Source organism: Elgaria multicarinata, chromosome 3 (assembly GCF_023053635.1).
Source record: "Elgaria multicarinata webbii isolate HBS135686 ecotype San Diego chromosome 3, rElgMul1.1.pri, whole genome shotgun sequence".
NCBI classification, from domain to species: Eukaryota; Metazoa; Chordata; class Lepidosauria; order Squamata; family Anguidae; genus Elgaria; species Elgaria multicarinata.
The window spans coordinates 37,451,099-37,464,450 of record NC_086173.1 but is presented as its reverse complement, the minus strand read 5'-3'; the positions used below and the strand labels follow the sequence as shown (position 1 = coordinate 37,464,450).

The 13,352-nt window shown below is 42.4% G+C and overlaps 2 protein-coding genes across 3 annotated transcripts in view; one reads left to right on the top strand and one right to left on the bottom strand.

Moving 5' to 3' along the window:
* Positions 1–4,583, bottom strand: part of SARNP (SAP domain containing ribonucleoprotein) — a 67,832-nt gene extending 63,249 nt beyond the window's left edge. For both annotated transcript variants that reach the window (XM_063119956.1, XM_063119957.1), the window contains exons 1-2: positions 4,476–4,583; positions 3,220–3,319 (exon numbers count right to left, since the gene is read on the bottom strand). In XM_063119956.1, coding sequence (XP_062976026.1) covers positions 3,220–3,319; positions 4,476–4,511 — 136 coding nt within the window. In that variant the 5' untranslated portion in view covers positions 4,512–4,583. The remainder of the gene's footprint in view (positions 1–3,219; positions 3,320–4,475) is intronic.
* A 218-nt stretch (positions 4,584–4,801) lies between these two features.
* ORMDL2 (ORMDL sphingolipid biosynthesis regulator 2) lies at positions 4,802–11,340 on the top strand. Its single transcript, XM_063123174.1, has 4 exons — positions 4,802–4,885; positions 8,758–8,932; positions 9,437–9,588; positions 10,533–11,340. Exons 2-4 carry the CDS (start codon positions 8,759–8,761, stop codon positions 10,666–10,668), a joined length of 462 nt encoding a protein of 153 aa, XP_062979244.1. The 5' UTR covers positions 4,802–4,885; position 8,758; the 3' UTR covers positions 10,669–11,340.
* The last annotated feature ends 2,012 nt before the right edge of the window (positions 11,341–13,352 follow it).

Here is a 13,352-nt window from a genome sequence, read left to right as displayed (position 1 = left end):
TTGTAACGCACACTTGGCCCTTACACTCATAGTATGACATGTAGGCAAATCAAGGAAAAAAAAGTAGTAGTGATGGGTTAGGGTTGGGCACTAGCACCAAGGGCAGCACTGGCACAAACAACACCCTTCCCCTAATCCAAGAGCAGAGCCCCATGAATACCAGAAATCAGCTTCTGCCTCTTTTCCTGGACACTCCATTGTTAGGCCTTTGGACACAAATACCCACCAGGAACCAAAATCTAAAACTAACAAGGGTGTAAGGACAAAGCACCCACACAGGTATGCAAAGGAGGATGGTTGTGTTTGCCGAACAATGCTTCCCTCCGTCAGTGGGTAGCAGTAGCGATGTGTTCAAAGAAGATCTATGACAAAGATCTATGTTCAAAGAAGATATATTACAAAGATGAGCCTTAAACAGGTATTCCAGGTTAACATTGCACCCTAACTCATGTAAGTCCTCCCTATGAACACAGTATGGGAGAGGGACCCACCAGTACCTGTGGCTTTGTACTCCAGACATTCTGCTCACTAACTTATGAATTAGCTTTTATTTGTACAGTTATGTCACTGTCTTTTGACTCCATGACAGCTGTATACTTGGGAACACTACATACACCTCCCACTATGGCTGCCCCGGCCACCTTCCCTCTCTGAAGCCTCTGCTAGATGAACAGAATTGCCCATCTAGCTATTTTTCAGCAAGTTGTTCATTTCGGTTTTGCTTTTAGTAAAAAAAGACTATAATTGGAGGTATAGTGCTCTGGGTTAGCCCACCATGTTTGTAGACAATGTCACTACCACTTGCAGAAGCCATGTTGATTCTTCCTCAGCAAGACATATTGTCTGATAACCTTGGTAATTTGTAATCCTTGCCACTAATTTAGCCAAAACAGATATTATGCTCTCAAGATTCTAATTACTGGGATTCCCCGCCAAGTTATATATCTTTGTTAGAAGATCAGCCATTTCACATTTAATTCTTTCAAGAACTCTTGGGTTAATACCTCCAGATGTGGTGATTTGTCAATTTTTAATGTTGTCACTAAGAACAAGAACTTCATTGCTTATCACTACTATTTGCTTAAGTTCTTCAGACTTCTTTTCTGAAAAATTCCATTCAGACATGGGTGTCTGTCTTATATCTCCTGTAGTGAAGGCAGATGCAAAAATTTAATCAACTCCACTGCAATCTCCTTATCCTCCTTGAGCACATCATTGTCATCTGTTGAACTGCCTCCCTAGAGGTTTCTTGCTTCTGATGTATTTAAAGATTTGTTATTGTTGTTCATCTTAATAGTTTCAGTGATATACTCTTTTTTTTCTTTTGCATCCCTTGTCTGCTCATACTTTGTGCAAGTTTGTGTTCCTATTTGTTCTCCTCTTTTAGGAAAGATTTCCCATTTTCTGAAGGAAAACTTCTTGTCTCCCAATAGCTCTGCACATCAAGAAAAAGACATCCCTTGAAAAGGAGACACCTGGGTTCTATTGTCAACACCAGCAGTCATTCAAGCAAGCTGTATAGATAGAAATAAGAGGGGATGCATGCTATTCCACCAGCTCTGTTGAAAGACCACCCCCATGAAGTCTCCTCCTTTCTCAACTGTTACTACCAATAGCCACTCCAGCAAGCTGTAGAGGAAGATGAGACGGGAACGGGGGGCTATTCCACCAGTCCTGCTGAAAGACAACTTCATTTTTCCTCTTCATTTTCCAACCCTTTTTCCCATGTCTTTTTAAATTGTAAGTCTGCTGGAAGGGACTGTCTTGTTTTACTGATTGCATTTAAGCTGCTCCCAGAGCTTTATCAGGTTTTCAAAATGATTACTTATTAGGAGTCAAATATGTGTGTAGAATGTGTGGCACACAGCAGCTGTACAGTACTTTGGAGCTACAATGAGTGCTAGTCACAGGCACTGCAGTGCTGCCACAGCAATGATCATGACAATATTCTAGACTTAGTACTACAATCGCTAGTGCCACTGCTGAGAGCTGGTGATGCAACACTGCCACATCCAGTCTCATATTGCCATTTCTTGGAGTGTTGCTTAGCTGCAGTAATTGATTGGGGGAGATGCCCCACAATTGCTAGAGACTGTGTGGGAGTCACTACTATGCATGTTGTGTCTATTTTGACTGGGCTAACATCATATTACAGATTGGGAATTGCATTCCACCTTGCACCTGCTCACTTAGGTTCCAGTGCAGCATGACCATCTTGTACAGACTATTAGTTGAAGCTATAAAGGATAAAATAGGTTCATGGAGAAACACAAAAAGAAAATGCCCGTTTCTTTAGATAACACTGATTGGGGTCTATCATACAGCCCAAATGTATTTTCCATCTCAATTTCTTATGGGATCTGGTGGGAACAGTGTAGGTTTAGTAGGATAATAAAATATGGGTCATCTCAGTGAGGAATTTCTCACCACTAAAAGCATAAGAAGAAAGGAACATTTTTAAAAAATGGTTACTTGAAAGCAAGTCTGAGTTCAATGCTTAGGGCTGCTGTCTTACTCTTATCATGCAGCTATGCATGACATAGTTCTATTATCCCTGTTCTAGCTTCCACAAGATGTATGTGAGGCAGGTGGCTACCAGGAGGAGGGCCTTCTCCGCTGTGGCACCCTGGCTGTGGAATGAGCTCCCTAAGGAGGTTCGCTTGGCACCTACATTATATTCTTTTAGACGCCAGGTGAAGACCTTTTTATTCATCCAGTATTTTAACAGTCTATAAATTAATTTTAACCTTGCTGTTTTAAATTTGTATTTTAAATTTATATTTTTGCATTGCTGCTGTTTTTATCTTGGCTGTGCTTTTATATTGTATTTTACATTATGGTTTTATACTGTTGTTTTGTTTTGAATTGTCTTAATTTTGTGAACCGCCCAGAGAGCTTCGGCTATTGGGCGGTATAGAAATGCAATAAATAAATAAATAAATATGAACTGATTCTTCCATGGCACAGCTAACCTCCCATCTTGACAGAACAGTCTGTTCACTCATATTGGAACTTCAAATGAAGACCATTTAATGAACCAAGACAAATCAAGGAATTTCTTAATACAGCTCTTGAAAAGTAAGACCAAAGACAGAAATTTCTTTGATATGCTAAGAGCATATGAACAACAGAATACATTAGTTTATTTTTTTCAAGTAACCTCTGATGGGCATTCACTCAATCTTGCTAGAAGTACCTTAGCAGAATGTAAGAACCTACCATGCTGCTCAAGATAGGTCTGGAGTCTGTTGATGAGATCCTGTTTGTTCCCCTTTGCCTCCAGGCCTCGAGCTAAACATTCTTGCTTCAGCTCAGCAAGCTGTAAAGTAGAAGAGATTTTGCCTTAATAAAGTACAGATTTGGGAGGGGAAATGTAGAACTGGCCAATAAAGATTGTGGAGATAACAAATAAGTCTTGAGCAAACATACAGTAAGTTTTAATGGAGAATTTAGGGTCTTCTCAGATTTTTCCTTCACTTAGTTTATGGCCTTGAAAAGAGAGTTTGATGACAAGACAAAAAATTGAAGATCCTCTCCAAATATAATAGCATTGATTGGTGAAGGAAGTGAATCATTTGCTGACTAGGACAGCTTACTATGGCTCTCTTCATTGATAGGAATAATTGGACTTGCATGTATGTTTTTCTGTTGTCAAGTTTCCTCCATAATACATTTGAAGGTGTCATCTATTTATCATCCAGTCATTTAGGGACACAGATATCAAACTGACTGGCACACTCTCAACAGACACAGAGTTATCTACCCTATCTGCCTTATAACAAACCAAACTTACATCTACAAGACACACCCGTGATTCTAAGACGCACCCCATTTTTAGAGATGTTTATATGGGGAAAAAAGTGTCTTAGAATCAAAGAAATAGGGTATCCATAATTTACAAATACAAACAGCAATATAAATATAATTCTTTTCTTGCAGAGCTTAATAGCTGCTTGACAAGCAGAGTAGCAAGTAAAACTTTCATTTCAGCTCTATGTTATGAAAGCTTAAATTTCTGTGTCGCTCTACTGTTCATAGTACTGGGCCAGGGGGGAAAGCTGGCAATTCCGACAAACAACACCTACAAGACACATGCTCAGAATGTTGTATAATCCTTTAGGCCAGTATAACAATATACAAAATAATTAATACATAAATAAACCAGTGTGCAAATGGGAGCGCTGCCCTCCTTTGAAGTGTGAGGGGGGAGAACGATGGGCAAGGAAAGACCCGCGTTTTGATCAGGCCGGGGGAAGCCAAGATATCCAACCCACGGGGAATGTGGAAAGAACCGCGCCGTCTCTTTCCCGCCGTCGCATTAAGGTGACGGGGCGGGCAGAAGGTAGGCAGCTCCTTCCTATGGGCAAAGGAAACAAGGTGCCAAGTGAGGAAAAGAAGGCCAAGCACAGTTGCCTTCGGACGCAGGAAAGACACGATGTAACACAACACGTCGCCCCTCAGGCCGCCCTCAATACCTTCAACTTATGCAGCTCTACAGTTTCCGCCGCCATCTTATCTTCGCCTCCCTCAACGACCCCCCGCCGGCCGCAAACTGCGCGCGCCCCCTCAGCGTTCCATCCAATCCCGGCCACGCTCTCACTTCAACTTTACAGCTCCTAACATCCCTTCTCCTTATTGGTTCCTTTTACCGAGAGACGGGAAATAGTCGTTAAGAGTGGCAAGCAAAAGTAGCTAATAGAAAGGCAGGAAGGAGGCTGGAATGTTTTCCTATTGGTTGCTTGGTGGGGGGTGGAGACGGAGAAGCGGGGCCGCTTCCTGGAAACCGTCTGCGGTGGAGGAGTGTGCGGAAGAAGACGAGCGACGCCCGTAGCGCTTTTCGGCTTTATCTCGCACTAGGAAGGGAGGCCGCTGCGGAAGCCGCCAGGTAGGCCGTGAGAGTTGGGTGGTGTCGTTGGCCATAGGCGGGAGCCTCTGGGTACTCTTTGGGCAGTAATGGCTTGAAGCCTCATTCATTTCAGTGGGCCTACTCTAAGTATTGGATGCTACCATTTATTTATTTATTTAGAGTATTTTTATCCCGCACCTCAGCCAAAAGGCTCTCGGAGCAGCTTACAATGTATCAATAAAGAAGACAGTCCCTACCCTCAGGCTTACATTCTAAAAAAGACATGACACACAAGGAAAAGTGTATGGGGAGGGAAGAGGGAGAAAATAAAAAGAAATTAAGGAGACTGCTTAGGCTGGTGGGAAGGCCCTACTCCGTCCTCTCATCTCCCAATGGAGGGGCAAACCAACAGCTCCTTCCCCACAAGGTGAAGATGTTAGCCCTGTAGGGGAGGGGTCCAACTGAAGCAGGCTCTGATGGTGCCTGGCTGCTCCAGTCTCCCTCGCATCTTCTTCCCCACAGGAACCCCTCATCTGGGTTTTTTAACCCCGGATGAGGAAGGGAATGGCAAAGGGATCTAAAGAGGTCTGAAGGGGACCTGCCTCACACCCCGGTGCAATGCGTGGGGACCATCTCGTGACAATATCGCCTGTTGTTGTTGTATATAACACTCAAGGGCTCAGAATACTATCACGGGAAACTGCCGTATACCGGCTCTGACTACTGGTCTGTCTATCTAGCAAGGTATTCTCTCCGCACCAGCCTCCTCCAACCTGGTGTCCTCCAGATGTGTTGGACCACAGTTCCTATAACCCTCCCTCCTGCAAGCAGGAATTTGGGAATTTCAGTCAAACACATCTGGAGGGCACCCAGTTGGGGAGGCTGGTCTGCACTGACTACTAGCACCTTTCCAGGGTTTCGGACAGAGATGTTTTCCAGCCCTACCTGGAATTGAACCTGGGCCCTTCGTATAAGTGCAGCGAGTGCTCTAGATTGAGTGAAGGCACTTCCTCTTGACTGCCTGAAATGGAAGAACCAGAAAAGGGGAATAATCCGACACTCTCATTTCAATTTTTGGCATAAATTACTGCATTACAAGACCACTGTTCATCTCGTTTTCCTTCCTTCTTGAGCCTACACTGTCAAAATTTGATTGTTTTCTCTGGCATAGACTGGAAAAGGACTTGAAGGCTATCTAGTCCAGGGGTGGACAGAAAGCAGATTTCCAGATGTTTTGGAACATTCCTGACCATTGGTTATGCTAGCAGGAGCTTCTGGGAGTTCGTGTCCAAAACATCTGGAGATCTACCACCCCAAACTAGTCGTTTCCTGCTTTGAAAACAAGCAGTGAGTAAGAGCTACAAAATGCTGCTGTGGTAGATTCTCTGAGTAAAGGAGCTTATATAATAAAAGTCTCTCTCCCTCCCCACCTCCCTGGCCTGTGGTTGCAGAATTCCCTTCCAGTCATCACTTTCAGCTGTGGCCTCAGTGTGGAAATGGTCCAAATTGCTGCTATCATTTCACTTTCACCATAGTACTTGGCTTTCTTTGCTGGTGATTCAAATAAGCTATTGCTCTACAGTCTGCTTTGTTCTTTTTGGCCATGGCTGCTCTGACTCACAGTGACAGACGATTAAGGTGACAGTAATCCCTTGAAGAGGTATAAGAAAAAAACAACCCTGCACCTTGAAACATTAGCCAAATTGCTAATAGCAAATTGTGGGGGACAATTCTTTTCTCCCTGCCTCCCCCACCCCCGTCCGACTACTCTAGTGATCAATTTCTGATGGCGAGCAAAACTAAATGAAACTTTATTGTTGCGTAAGCCTGCATTGGTCAAAATCCTTTTGAATAGGAGTCCTAAAGTCGTGTGAAAAAGAAAGTACACCCTCTTGGAATTGTATGATTTTACACATCAGGACATAATAACAATCATCTGTTCCTTAGCAGGTCTAAAAATTAGGTAAATACAACCTCAGATGAACAACAACACATGACATATTACACCGTGTCATGATTTATTTAACAGAAATAAAGCCAAAATGGAGAAGCCATGTGTGAAAAAGTAAGTACACCTTATGATTCAATAGCTTGTAGAACCGCCTTTAAAAGCAATAACTTGAATTAATCGTTTTCTGTATGACTTTATCAGTCTCTCACATCCGTTGTGGAGGAATTTTGGCCCACTCTTCTTTACAACGTTGCTTCAATTCATTGAGGTTTGAGGGCATTTGTTTATGCACAGCTCTCTTAAGGTCCCGCCACAGCATTTCAATCGGGTTGAGGTCTGGACTTTGACTGGGCCATTGCAACACCTTGATTCTTTTCTTTTTCAGCCATTCTGTTGTAGATTTGCTGGTGTGCTTGGGATCATTGTCCTGTTGCATGACCCAATTTCGTCCAAGCTTTAGCTGTCGGACAGATGGTCTCACATTTGACTCTAGAATACTTTGGTATACAGAGTAGTTCATGGTCGACTCAATGACTGCAAGGTTGCCAGGTCCTGTGGCTGCAAAACAAGCCCAAATCATCATCCCTCCACCACCGTGCTTGACAGTTGGTATGAGGTGTTTGTGCTGATATGCTGTGTTTGGTTTTTGCCAAACGTGGCGCTGTGCATTATGGCCAAACATCTCCACTTTGGTCTCGTCTGTCCAAAGGACATTGTTCCAGAAGTCTTGTGGTTTGTTCAGATGCACCTTTGCAAACCTAAGCCGTGCTGCCACGTTCTTTTTAGAGAGAAGAGGCTTTCTCCTGGCAACCCTTCCAAACAAACCATACTTGTTCAGTCTTTTTCTAATTGTACTGTCATGAATTTTAACATTTAATATGCTCAATGAGGCCTGTAGAGTCTGAAATGTAACTCTTGGGTTTTTTGCAATTTCTCTGAGCATTGCACGGTCTGACCTTGGGGTGATTTTGCTGGGACGTCCTCTTCTGGGAAGATTGGCAACAGTCTTGAATGTTTTCCACTTTTGAATCATCTTTCTCACTGTAGAATGATGGACTTTAAATTGTTTGGAAATGGCCTTATAACCTTTCCCAGATTGATGGGCAGCAGCAATTGCTTCTCTAAGATCATTGCTGATGTCTTTCCTGCTTGGTATTGTGTTAACACACACCTGGATGCTCCAGACCAGCAAACTGAAAAAACTTTGGCTTTTATAGAGGTGGTCATACTTGCTGATGATCAATTAATCACGGGCATTTGATTAGCAGCACCTGTCTGCTACTTAGCATCTTAATTCTTATGGAAGCAGTAAGGGTGTACTTACTTTTTCACACGTGGCTTCTCATTTTGGCTTTATTTCTATTAAATAAATCATGGCACGGTGTACTATGTCTTGTGTTGTTGTTCATCTGAGGTTGTATTTACCTAATTTTTAGACCTGCTAAGGAACAGATGATTGTTATTATGTCCTGATATGTAAAATCATACAATTCCAAGAGGGTGTACTTTCTTTTTCACACGACTGTAGATGTTTGCTTTGACTGCGGAAACAAAGGATGGGAAAGGTAAGAGGAGCTGTTGTCAGCTAAGATTCCTTCATTTCAACAATCTGGCTGTCTCATTGTCAGGGAATTGTGTGCAGTGTGTGTATGACGGTTGCAAGCCATGATTATTTGGCATTAAACAAAAGTTCTTGCACCAATTCTATCATCTTTGGTTCCATTTTCTGGGACTGAAGCTCAGGAAGGCGCAGGTTTTCAGGACAGTTCAGAGTAGAGACTTACCTGTGTCGTAGCTGTGGAAGTGTTGAAAGGCCAAGTCTGGAAAATGGAATTCTGGAAGGCAAAGGAATGGTATGAAGCCTGTGGAGGGAGTTGAATCCCTTTCATGTTTTCTGGCATGCAACTACTCAGTTTCCAGATGTGTATATTTGTGCATCCAACATGATTTTTCTCTTCAGCATGAATGTTGGAGTAGCTCATAGTGAGGTGAATCCCAATACACGAGTGATGAACAGCCGAGGCATTTGGCTGGCCTACTGCATCTCGGTGGTTATCCTCCACATCATCCTTCTCAGCATCCCCTTCTTTAGTGTCCCTGTGGTCTGGACACTGACCAACGTTATCCATAACCTGGTAGGTCAAAACTCTATTACTGCCTGATCTGGTCATGGGCTACATTTCCTTAAACCTGATTATTTTCTGAGCTTTTAAAGCAGGGGTGTGCAGAAGGCAGATCTCTAGATGTTTGGGATTTTCACCCCCATAACCCTCTGCTAAGTTCAGCAGTGATCAATAATGCTGGGAAGTGATGTCTAAAATGTCTGAAGATCTACCTTCTGCCCACCCTGCTCCGGGGTATTCTTTGCATGGTGTTTATCCTAAGATAATTTTTCTTTTCTTCTTTTCCCAAGTGGAGGGGTCTTGAATGCTATCCTAGATCTTGGACTAAGAAATCTATTCAGGGATTTCTATCCAGTAACCCTGGTTGCCATTTCATGTTGAACCCTCAAATAATTCCTTAGTTCTACCTTTTAATCTGAACAGTACAAGCAACCATTACTGTTGATGTCCTCTTTCCTGATGTAACCCCTAAGAAAAGGGGCAAGAAAGACAACAATCACTTTCTCCCCCCCTCAGGCAATGTATTGGCTCCTGCACACAGTGAAAGGGACCCCATTTGAAACGCCTGACCAGGGCAAGGATCGCCTCCTCACACACTGGGAGCAGATTGACTATGGGACACAATGGACCTCCTCCCGCAAGTTCCTAAGCATCTCACCAATTGTGCTGTAAGTGCCAGAATTTTCTCATTTCTACACTGTCATCTTTTAGTTAAGCTCACTTGACTAGTTTGCCAACACCTGGTAGATTTCAACAGCTGGTACTCAGAGTAAATTGGCTATGCCTTATTATGTCCTATTTCTTAACCTGCCTGTTTTGTTCCTGGTCAAATCTTGCCTTTCTTCCTCAAGTCATTGGTCCTGGTTGATTTGACTGAGGAGGTGATACGTGTTCTATTTCTTCGCTTTAAAATTCAAATTTGGTTTTTAGAATTACATTGTACAAAGCTTTCTGCTACAATAGACTGCTTTTAAGGCGATTGCAGTTACACTCAATCACCTCTTCCCATGATGGCCTGGAGGCTGAATTGTACTCTTATTGAAAGAGAAATGCAGTGCCAAGGCTGCTAAAACCAGATATGCAAGTAGAGATTGTGTTTGCAAAGAGTTACGCTGACATGTGGCAGACAGTGTGACATCGGGTATTATGCTACAAAGTTTGGGATTACAGATTCTCAGTGTGTACAGTAGGCTTCCCTAAAGAAATATATTCTTCTTTGTGATTTCTCATGTTAGTACTTTGTGGAGGCATCTGGTTGGTCATTGGGAAGCAGGATGCTGAATCAGCTGGACCTTTTGGTCTGATGCTGTAGGGTTCTTATGCGTAGCATTGGAAACAGTAGCGTACATCTTCCACTTATGTGCCTTGTTGTACAACAGGAGGTTGTTTTCCCTGCTTCTAATGCCAGTTGCCTGTGTAAGGAGTAAACTGAGTACTTTAGCTATTAAAGTACGATAACTCTTCATGTATCCCCACAATCCTTCCATCAATGAAAACAAGACTAAACATGTTTTGTTTAGAGAAGTCTTCTTGGGAAGACTCACAGTGACACAGGCTGAGAATTCTTTCTATACGTATATGCAATTGACACAGTGTGTTTCTTTCCCATCAGCTACATCTTAACCAGCTTTTATACCAAATATGACCCTGTGCACTTCATAATCAACACCACCTCCTTATCGAGCGTCCTCTTGCCCAAGCTGCCCCAGTTCCATGGAGTCCGCATCTTTGGCATCAACAAATACTGAAACAACCAGAATCGTGGCACTGCTGAGACTTTTTTCTGCCAAAGAAGAACAGCTCCTAGCTCCAAGGTCCTTGTGCCATGAACACACCATCTGAAACTCTATAGAACCATGTCTGACTGAGTGGGGCAGGGATGGCTGTAGCTGCCCACAGAACTGAGGTCAGTTCTTGGAAGGAGATTTAAGCCATTCTCCTTGTGGGTAATCTGCACTTGGGCTGGCACCTTTTCTGGTGGTCTGAAAAGATAATTGAGCGCTCAGATGGACATGAAGGCTCCAGATCTTCTTGATACCTCTGCTTGGGATATTTGTAATCTGGGATCAGCTTCTGAGAGGGATCCATTCTGTGTAAACATTTTTCTGTTTTTAGATATTCCTACTTCAAACAAGTTTGTATTGCTTTTGTGTTTGTTTAAGGTGAGAGAGCCTCTGAAAGACCTCTTAGGAAAGTGAACTGTCACAATGGGTTTTGCTCCTAAGCAGCGCAAATATATGTCAGCTACACTCCTTAAATTCTCATTTGTTAAGAATAGGCCAGCTTTGAAAATAACGTTGTTCATACCAGCATAGAACTTAGCTTCTGTATTTTTCAAATGATCCTGGTTACAGCGGGAAAATGTAAAATCACGTTAATGTTGGAAGACTCAAATTATTAAAATAGAGCGTTCATCAGTGCTCTGCGCTGTCTCTCTTCTTGCGAACTAATTTCTATCCACCCTACTTTCTGCCTATCTGTATCCAAGCTCTTGCCCACTTCCTCCCCTGCTTTTTACAGTTGCAATGACTGCTAAGAAACAGATTCAAGTTTTCCAAAGAAAACAACAACCTTCTAACAGTTCCTTCATGCAGTATTTGTAAACTGACTCCCACTGAAAAGTAGAGATTTTAAAGTTCTATTGGTTTGTTCCATAGTTGAGTGCCAAGGAGGAAAATGTGATTTGAGGTCAAAAGAAGAATAGAGGCAAATTGCCAAAATACACAGTCTGTATTGCTACTGACACCTTGGTCTTCTGAGCTGTTAGACCAGCCTTCCTCAACCTGGGGCGCTCCAGATGTGTTGGACTGCATCTTCCAGAATGCCCCAGCCAGCAGAGCTGGCTGAGGCATTCTGGGAGTTGTAGTCCAACACATCTGGAGCGCCCCAGGTTGTGGAAGGCTGATCTAAATGATCAGTTTGGAATAGGAAGTGCCAATGAAACTGAGACCTTTTGGGAACTTGCTAGAATATCATCACGCAACTTCAGTTGAACATGACCTTTATTGTGGAAAGGAGTGTATGTGAACAGTACAAAAGTAAGAATGACCTCTCCAGAAGTACCAAAAGCTCAATGTTATTTCAGTCCAAATAGTGGAGTTGTAGTCCAACACATCTGGAGCGCCCCAGGTTGAGGAAGGCTGTGTTAGACTAAACTGTTATTAAAGCAGTAGAGTAAGCAGCAGTAGAATAAGCTGTTCGGGGTACACTTTAAGAGATCTGCTCCAGTTTTTGCTAAAGTAGAGTTGTCAACCTCTCACTACCATAAAGTGCTGTGTTTTTCATCTGAGAGGATTCACATATGTGAGTCACCACTTGATGCAGCAGATCAATTTTACTCTGTACAGCACCATGTACATTGATGGTGCTATATAAATAAATAAATAAATAAATAAATAATAATCAAGTAACAGACATGCATGTGTGAACTAGCCTGCACATATAGAATTATAAATATGTATAATACAACCTGATGTAGTCCATGGACCAAAAGTGGTGGTTGTTATCATCTGGAGTGAATCAACGAGGTCACTATTCTGGGTAGCCTATGAACTTAGTAAAATTATTGGTCACACTGGATGCTAGTAATGAGTAGCTTTCACCAAAACACACACCATTATGATGTATTTTTACCTTTTTTTACACAGTACTTGTTTGGGGCTATATGTTTGACACCTTTCCCCTAATTAGAGCTCAAATTGACCAGAAAAGATTTATAATGCATTGAAATAATTTTTGAGAGCTTCACTGAAAAGCTGCAGAGCAGATGTGCAAACTCTGTAGATAGTGCATAGAAAAAGATCTTTTCTAGATTTTACCTATGGATGAAATAGTTCATAGAGCCTGAGATCTGGCCTGCCTTCTGCATATTATACACCAAAATTCCCCTTATTTAGCCAGTTATCTGACACTGATCAATGGTTGATCATATCTCTATTGAGGTAAAAGTCATTGTATAAAACAAAACCAAACGCCACCTTTTCATCTGTCAGCACACTTCCTTCCGCATACATAGGTCTTCAAAACAGGTTGGTTGGTTACCATCCCGGAGTCAACTAAACACTTTTTAAAATAATCTCTGACCCCAGCAAAATTATTAGCCATGATGCCCACTTTACTGAAAAATCCAATGTTTAAAAATGGCCAGAAATCTATAATACTCAAATGTGAGCACACAAGGTAACAAAACAACTTGATAAAACACAACATATTCTAGGTGAAATTAAAAGTCAGATGGAAATGGCTATACTGCTTCCTGCATCCGAGACAGTCTGCCTCCACGTGTGTTTCGGGGGAACAAGCATGGGTGGATGCTACTGCATTAATGTCTGGTTGTTGGCTTCCCATAGACATCTGCTTGTCCACTGTGAACAAAATACATGCCGGATGAGACAGGCCTTTAGCATGATTCAGCATGGTTCTTATGTTCTGG